Source organism: Camellia sinensis, chromosome 4 (genome assembly GCF_055761805.1).
Source record: "Camellia sinensis isolate YWXY chromosome 4, ASM5576180v1, whole genome shotgun sequence".
Classification (NCBI taxonomy): domain Eukaryota; kingdom Viridiplantae; phylum Streptophyta; class Magnoliopsida; order Ericales; family Theaceae; genus Camellia; species Camellia sinensis.
The window spans coordinates 192,441,933-192,450,809 of NC_138964.1; the positions used below are offsets into that span (position 1 = coordinate 192,441,933).

The window sequence follows — 8,877 nt, forward strand, 5'->3', positions numbered from 1 at the left end:
CATAGTGGTCATCCCTGTGAAACACAATTCAAAAGACTGGGAAAGAAGCTCAAAGTACTGATTCTCTGCAACCAGAACAGAACACAAGAGGGAGAATTTTCCTCTTTTGTTTGTGTGTTTGCCGCCTTTGAATTGTGGGGGTGATTACTTACATAACATCATTATGTGGATATTATCACATGAAAAGAATATCAATGTGAAAAATATACGTATTTGTAGTATTACTATGCAACGAACAAAAATAAAACCATCATTCACTAAATAGAAGGTATAGGGCGTGAAAAAAGCTTGACTGCATATATATAAGCTATCTCCAAGCAGCAAAAAAATTGCTTTAAAAAATATTATCACATGAAAAGAAAATCAATGTGAAAAATTTACGTATTTGTAGTATTACTATGCAAAGAACAAACATAAAACCATCATTCACTAAATAGAAGGTATAGGGAGCGAAAAAAGCTTGACTGCATATATATAAGCTATCTCCAACAAGTAAAAAAATTGCTTTAAAAAACATTTAACATAGCAATCGTAAACAATCACTCAACCTACACGTTCAAAAATAGAAACTTTCAGAGTAAAATCATCTCTCTCAACAAGCTCGAAGACACAAACATCACCCTTTTTTATTGCGTTTTCCTTGCAAAACATGTGCCAACCACTAGAGAACCTGCATACAGTTCCTAAATATCGGACCAATTTCACTGGCCACAACTTATCTGAAGAGAGAAGTGTAACACTCTCTCTATCCTTTTCCACGTAGCTCTTGAGGAAGCTTGCTGGTATATTCTGCAAAAAGTAGAAGTTAGTATTAAGGCATGCTTCCTAGTGTTTTTTAAGGTGAAAAAAGAATTGAGGCGACAATGACAGACTAAGCATGTTGCATTCAATTTTCCCATCTTTTTTTTCTTTTCTTTCTACAAATCTTTACACAAATTCATGATCCAAATACAACCTAAATATCCAACAAAAACATAAAATAACCAACAAAATCCAACATTCCAAATATCAATATCTAATAGAAACATAAGATATCCAATGAACACTAACATTTTAACATTTTGAAACATAACAAGACAAGGAATTTATTATGATCTCAACAATTAATTTCATTCGCAATAGTGGCCAAAAACAAGAAATATAAAAAGATGCAGCCCTTAGTCATAAGCTATGATGTAGTTGCATGCAACATCATATCTAAATTACAACTTAAAAAATAGATGACAAAGATCAAATTACTAAAAAAAGGTATACCTGGTTTAATCCCCATTTACTATTAAAAAAACCACCATCATATATATGGATGCCATCAAACTAGGTTCCAATATAGTTAGACACATATTTTACTAATTAAAAGCATTTCAATATGTTGGTTCCTGATGATATTAGACTCCAAGATACTAACACAAAAAAATAAAAATAAAAATAAAAAACATGGCAAGTCCTAGAATGTTTCTGCTCCAAAAAATTTGCAGATTCTACCCACTACAAAAGTGCACATCCGACTAAACATGTTGAGTAGCAGCAAAAAACCCCTCACCAATAAGAAAACTAATACATTGTTGTGTTACACAATTTATCAAAGGAGAGAAATATATGTTTTGTTTGAGTTGCAAGTCCTACAAAAATGCCATGGTCATGACCTCACCATTATTCCACGCTTAAGATAAGTAGAACTCATAACAACCCTGAAGAATGGAAATTTGGACTTGAATTTATCTCTAAGTTCTCTGTCAATGTCATCCTCTTGAATTTCGTTTGGAACTCTCGGGCTCAAATGTTTTTTCCTGATAACTTTCTTGCTACTGGTTCTGCATGCAATCTGGCAAGACTTACCTGCAATTTGTCAACCATATGCTAAGTGCAATGCTATTAGGAATGTTTGGCTCTGTGTGTCGTAGAAATTTACTTACTATGGTCAATTGTTTCATTCTCTTGGTGAGTCTCCCCGGTGGGATTAGTGACCTCCTTTTGACAACCATTTTTCCCATATATTTTGACATAAAATTTTGCATTACCACCATAGTAAAAAATGAGAAAGTCCCCGAATTCTAATGAATTATCCTGCACAAATTGCTTCCAACCCTTGTCGAAATACAAATCATCGTTGACCTGATTCATATTTACTTGCCATCTTTTTGCTGAACTTGTAATTGTAGACTTGTGAGGCAAAACTCCATCGAAATACTTAACAAATGCCGGTGGGATGCGCTATAACAAAATAGCAAAGAATGAATCAATTTTTTTGAATACATTTTTTATATTCTCAATAACCTTGCTTCTTTTCACTTTTTAAAAACACTTTTCAAAAAATTATACTTTCTTATTTTTCATTTTTTTTTATTTTTATTGAATTTTTTTAATATTTTAAGTAATTTTTTTTACTTTTTAGATATACCTAACATAAATACACCTAAAAATAAAAAAATTATACTAAAAAAAATCTTTTAAAAATTTACTAAATACCAAAAATATAAAAAAATACAAGAATTCAGTATATTTTTTTGTATTTTTTAATTTTTAAAAATATTTTTTCACAAATTTTTTACTTTTTAAATACATCTAAGGTAAGGTGCATCTAAACAAGTAAAAAAAATATTTAAAATTTAAAAAATATTCACTAAAAACAAAAAAATACGAAAATTAAAAAAATCAGTAGAAAACTCGAACAAAACACAAGGAATAGTTTCAGAAAACAACAAATAAGGCTGAAAATTCATTCGAATTCGTTGTTATTGTAAACTATTTTTTCTTTTTAATTTTTAAATTGAGTAAAAAAGATCAGTTTCTTGAAAAGAGTGTTTTTGTGCTATATTTATTTTTTAATTTTACAATTAAACTTTGAAAATAATGTATTCCCACAAAAAAAAATTATTATAATTTTCGAAAGTATAGCTATGCTGAACATGCTCTTTCTTTCCTGTGGAAAAAAGAAAAGAAAAAGGGGAACTGCTATGGTAAATTCAGCAAAATTTGAATCAGTTTTCGAAAACTGTGGATCTCAGAAACAACTCAACTCAACTCAACAGAAAGCAAATAAAAAACATTATTCCAAACATGCCATAATAGCCAATTGTATTGTGCAGAAGCAGATGATAGATTGGACATCATAAAAACAGTGAGAGAAGAGAGAAAGAGAGGGAAGGGTGGATTTGTACCAGTCGAAGAGAGCAGAGATTAGGTAAATAGAGCTTGAAGAATTGAGGCGACCTCTCCGAGAAACGCAACTTTCTTCTGTGCGCTTTCACCATTATTTTTCTTAGAAAAAATTGATCTAATAATCCTAACAAACCCCTTTCTCTCTCTCTCTCAAATCGTCCATCATATCATGGGCCGGTTTAATAATCCTAACAAACCCCTTTTTTTTTCTCTCTCTCTCTCTCTCTCTCTCTCTCTCTCTAATCGTCCATCATATCATGGGCCGGTTTACAAATTTATTATTTTAGTTGTTTTTATTTATTTTTTAGTTTTTTAGAGATTCATACTTATGTTATGTGAGCGGGTTGGTTTGGGAATAAGGGTAAGTTTGGAGTCTTTAAAAAAAATAAAAATAAAAATAAAAAGATAAAAAATTACTTAAAAAGTTAAAAAATTAACATTATTCATCAAAATCAACAATTACGGCTGCACAACTCTCAATTTAAATTTTTTTCTACAAATCAATTTTTACAATTTTTTATTACACATTTTTTTATAAAAAGTCAAAAAGTTAACCCAAACATCTATATTTTCGACCTCAATTTTTTAGTCCAAAAAGATAAAAAGTGTACTTATTTAAAACACCCCAAACAATCCCTAAATTATTTGGGTAATTTTTTAATTTTATAGTTAAATAAAATATACATTTTAAAAAATTAATACGTTTGGAATAATTTTTTAATTTTTTACGCAATAAACATTTAAAAAGTAAAAAAAAGAGAGGACATTTCTGATTTTTTGTGTAAGTTTTTAATTTTTTAACTTCCAAGTGACGTTTTTTATTTTATTTTTTAATTGGTTGCCAAATCAAGTAGATTTTTTAATAAAATATTTGAAAAAATTAGTGAAACATCATTTTCTAATTTTGTATAGTAGGAAAGTTACAAGATATTTTTTTTATTAGCTAAAATCCTTAACATTTTCATAGAGAAAATTTGACTAAGAAAAATTTTGTCTGGCTCAAAGAAATTTCGGCTCAAACTCAGATAAATTTCAAAATTTCTCTTTGAAAATTGAAATTTCTTTGAGTTGGACCGAAATTTCTCCGAGTCAAGCAAAATTTTTCTGAGTTGAATTTTCTCTGTAGAGATGTTAAGGGACCTTAATTATTATAAAAATATTGTATGTTATTTATCTTATAAAATCTTAATATTAAGGATTTTAAAAAAAATTCTCCAAATATTTGGGCTCTCCACCATTTTTGTTTATGGACAGATGTAAAAAATAAAATAAAAAAATGATGTGATAATTTATAATATCTATATAATAAGGGAAGAGGGTTTTTGAAAATATATAAATGTATGAGAGACACATTTTAATGACGGAGATTAATCCCAAGTTTATATCAATGGCTGAGATCAATAGATCTCCCGCCCAAGACTTCTCTCCCTAAGCATCATTGTCTTTCTTACCTACCCACGTCTGCCTCCCCACCTTCCCTTTCAATCTCTCTCTCTCTCTCACCTACAACTCTCTTTCACAGATACATCTCTCTCTTTCACAGATACACCTCTCCTCTCCCTCGCCGGAGACCCAAACTCGAACCCTCTATTCTTGTCTTCCTCCCTTCATCTCCCGCTCCTTCATCTCCCTTCCCCATTTTAGGCCCTAGTTTTGCAACAAACCCATACCTTCTTCGATTCAGTGAGAGGAGAGAAAGATGAGGGCATCGTTGTAGTTAGGGTTTCAGAGGAAGCGAAACGAAAGAAAGAGGTTTTGAAGAGATCGCAAAAGCTGAGTAGGTTGGTTTCGGAAGCGACGAGATCGATTGTTCTGAACAATTCATCACTAGACAGTACGAGCTCTCTGGAATCTTCCTCGAGTGGTTCTTCTGTGAAAATGGTGAGTTCCAAGAGGAAAGTGAAGCCCAATGGGTCGAATTCTGTGAAGGTTGTTCCTGACGGGGTCGATTTGGTGTCGCTCTCGCTGCTGGTTTCAGGTCCGATGAAGCTGTGCGATTGGATCACACCAAACTCTGGCAAGTTTTTTTAAAAACTTCACTTTTTTGTTTTCCTGAAGCATTTTGTATCATTTTCTTTGTAGTTTGCTTTCTTCTTTTGTTGAATTTTTGATTGACTTTTATTTTCTCGGAAAATTGCTTAATGATTTATGATAAGTATAATGTGTAAGTATATTTAATTAGGTTCCAGACAAGAAAGCAGGGTAGTTATTAAAATAGAAAATTATCATTCAGTGATAAGTTCAAAAACTTATTATAGATACATGAAAACCTTTATAATTTTAATTATTAATATTTATAAAGTTTACTATTTATTTGTGTTAATTTTTCAAAACATGGACTGAATTGAAATTTCCATTTATTAAAATTGCAAGAAAGAGAAGAGCACAAGAAGCATAGTTTGGACTGAATTGAAATGTTTCCATTGGGTTGTTTTATTTATATACATTATTAATTTTCTGAATCTGTTGGGTTCCATTGTATTCAAAGTTAGATTTTTTTGTAATGGAAAAGTCTTTGTAGAGATTGAGATTTGCAGTAAGAAATTGCAAGTTTTTGATGTTTCGATGAATAGATTGAACGGGGAGATCCCATTGAGCATATCAAATGGCAATGCCCTTAAATTCTTGGATTTGGGGTTTAACAGTCTGAATGGGAGTATTCCAATTGAGGTTGTGGGTTTGAAGAGGCTTTTGGTTTTTTGATTGGGGAATTGTTCCAGCGGGGTTTGGGAGCATTGAATTGCTTGAGGTTCTGGATTTGCATAATCTCAAACTGGTTGGCAACGTTCCTGAAGAAATCAACAATTGCAAGTTTCTTCTTCAGTTGTGAGTCCAATTTATTGCCTTTTCAATGTTCTATATCTACATTTCTTTTTTAAGTTTTAATTTCATTTTTTATCCTCTAAATTATTATCTTTTTTATTTTTATTTTTTATCTATATCATTTTTAAACTATTAATTTCATCTATTTAGTTCCTAAAGTTTGTAGTTCCAGCTAATGTGATTTAGTTGGAGATATTTGTCCAAATCAATAACAACTAAAGCATAATTTGATAGCAAAAAGCCATTTCAAAGTTTGAACATCTTAAATTATACAACCGAACATTCATTTTTTTAAATTAACTGTTTTGAAATGATAGTAGAAAACAATATGAGTGTTTGGTTGAAGAGTGTAAGTTTTCTAATTCAGTGTAATTAAAAAGATGGGTGTTTGGGCAAATTGATTGTAATGTTGGATTATTACCGGGAGTACATAACATAGTTTTTGGTTTACTGGGAAAATTGATTGTAATGTTGTTTCAACATCATTTCATCCTAAAATATGAGATCCATAGATATAAATCTACATAACCAAACCTGCGCCATTTTTCGATTCAAGATTATTGATTAGATAAATGGTAGGGAAGAGTTGAGAGGGAACTGCATATAAACTACACATCATTAGCTGTCCCAGGGTTAAAGCAGAAATAATCTTCTTCACGGAAAAGCTTCCATTCCAAATTATGGTATAACTTGACATAATCCAACATTTGTTTAATAATGTATCTAACTTGAAGACAATTTGGTAAAAAATCACTTCCATCGACCAAATGGAGTTTGTCAAAAGTAAAGCTACTAGAGTTCTATTAAGAGCACAAAGCAATTGTCAATTGGTTTTACACCAAATTCCAATACATGCCACAGTCAATAACTACCCAACAGTAGCATGTGCTTCCTTCCAAGGCTTAATCAACAAAACCCCTCAGCACCACGAAATCAATTATTAGCTGGCACAAATAGAAGAGAGAGAGAGAGAGAGAGAGAGAGAGAGAGAGAGAGAGATCAATAAATGGTAAAACAAGTGCATACCTCAGGAGCCATGTAACCAAGGGTTCCAGTTTCACCAGTCATGATTTATTTTCATTTTATATTGTTAGGTATGAGTTTTCCAGAATTCTTTCTAACGCGTTGTTAATAGGTTATTTCTGCTCTCCTCCTTTTTTGATCTCATTGATGATTGAGATTTTATCCTTTTGATTGCCTAATGACTTGGTGATTAGGGTTTATTGATTTTGATTGTATAGTGGTTTCGAAACTTATTTGTGCGTTAATTTGTGGTTGAGAAAACAATATTGTTCATTATTGATTTCTAATAGCGATTAGGTTCTACAGTTTTTTTTTCCACATATATGGGATGTTGTTTTTTTTATTTATTATTTTTTTATTTGGGTAACAAGAAGAATTATGTTACAATTGGAGAATTATTGATTGTATTGATACTGATATTATTTAGACTCTTCCCATTATTATTTTTATGTCCTAAAATGCTTAACAAAGCAAAGATAGTTAGGTTTGTGTGAATGCATTTAACAGATTGAAACTTCTTAATATATTGAACGTTGAAAATTCTTAATATATTGAAAGTCAAGTTACTTATGTGTTTGTTTGATTTGGAAAACAAGAAGAATTATATTAAAATTGGGAAATTATTGGTGAAATTGATATTGATGATATTTACACTACTAACAGAGTATGTACACCCACCTTCCATTGTCGCTTGGAATGTCCCAAAATAGTTAACCATCTTGAAGAGCCAAGAAACTAATACTGTTACCATCATTTTGTTAAGTTTGAATGCATTTAATAGATGGACAACTTTCAAAATTCTTACTATACTGTTAAATTGTAAACATATTAACTCATTTGTTTTAAATTGGGATATGTACGAAATTAGATGCATTCTTTATTTGTTTATTTATTTTTAAATTGATGAGGGGCCGGTATTGTGATTTATGCGTGGAAAATTGAATTTAGGAAGGTGAGTAATCATTTAGTTTGTTGATCTGACATCACAGTAATTTATAATCTGCAAGATATCTGAGAAATTATTGAGAGGACTTAGAATTCCATAGAGAAACTGATGGATTCGCAAAAATTCTAATTTATATCACTTGGGAGAACAGGAAAGTAGGTACTTGCAATTTGTACATGTTTGAAATGATTTGGCAATTCTAGACATAAGAGAGAATTTTTTATGATGAAGATTAATTTAGCTGATTAAATCTCTCACTATTGATTGAAAAATTAGTACATTATTGAATTAGTATCCAAAGTTTGGTAATGAGGTGCGGTGTTGCCTTTGAGTCAAACTTGGTTCTAGATCATGACACAATGCAATTATACAATTGGATTTGTTATTTTTATAACTGCATTTTAATCTTAATATTATTTACACTGTGCCTTTAGGTACGGGCATACGCTAGTATATATATATTTTACTTCTAGACTAAAATAGCTTATCTTGAAGCATGGCCTATATATACACGTAAGGTTCATTTTAGTGAAATTTATCAATAAATTCTATTTTACTTTTTGTTATAAAGATTACAAGTTTTATCAAATTTTAAAATGGATAATTAATTTTTTTAAACCCTAAACCCTAAATTATTGCTAAAAAGTTTAACCTTTACATCAAAGTATGAACAATAATTTTATAAAAACATATTTAAAAATATTTTGAAATAGAAAATTGTATTAAATAAAAAGATAATGCTATGATACACACCTATCATGTGCAAGTTATGACACAACTCAATCTTATAAAAGTCATAACTAAAAAAAAAATTATAATCAAACACACATAAAATATAACCAAATAATGTCGTAACTAAGGCCTCGTTTGAGATGCTACCTTTTTAGTCAATTAGTCAAAAAGTTACTAAATTAGCCAATTAGCCA

At 30.4% G+C, this 8,877-nt stretch overlaps 1 protein-coding gene across 1 annotated transcript; it reads right to left on the minus strand.

Moving 5' to 3' along the window:
• Positions 1-443: 443 nt before the first annotated feature.
• Positions 444-3,428, minus strand: LOC114274611 (B3 domain-containing transcription factor VRN1). The gene is made up of 4 exons (XM_028216583.2): positions 3,159-3,428; positions 1,914-2,211; positions 1,649-1,836; positions 444-789 (listed from the first exon to the last, which is right to left on the minus strand). The coding sequence occupies exons 1-4, from the start codon at positions 3,249-3,251 to the stop codon at positions 544-546; spliced, it is 825 nt and encodes a 274-aa protein (XP_028072384.1). The 5' UTR covers positions 3,252-3,428; the 3' UTR covers positions 444-543.
• Between the last annotated feature and the right edge of the window lie 5,449 nt (positions 3,429-8,877).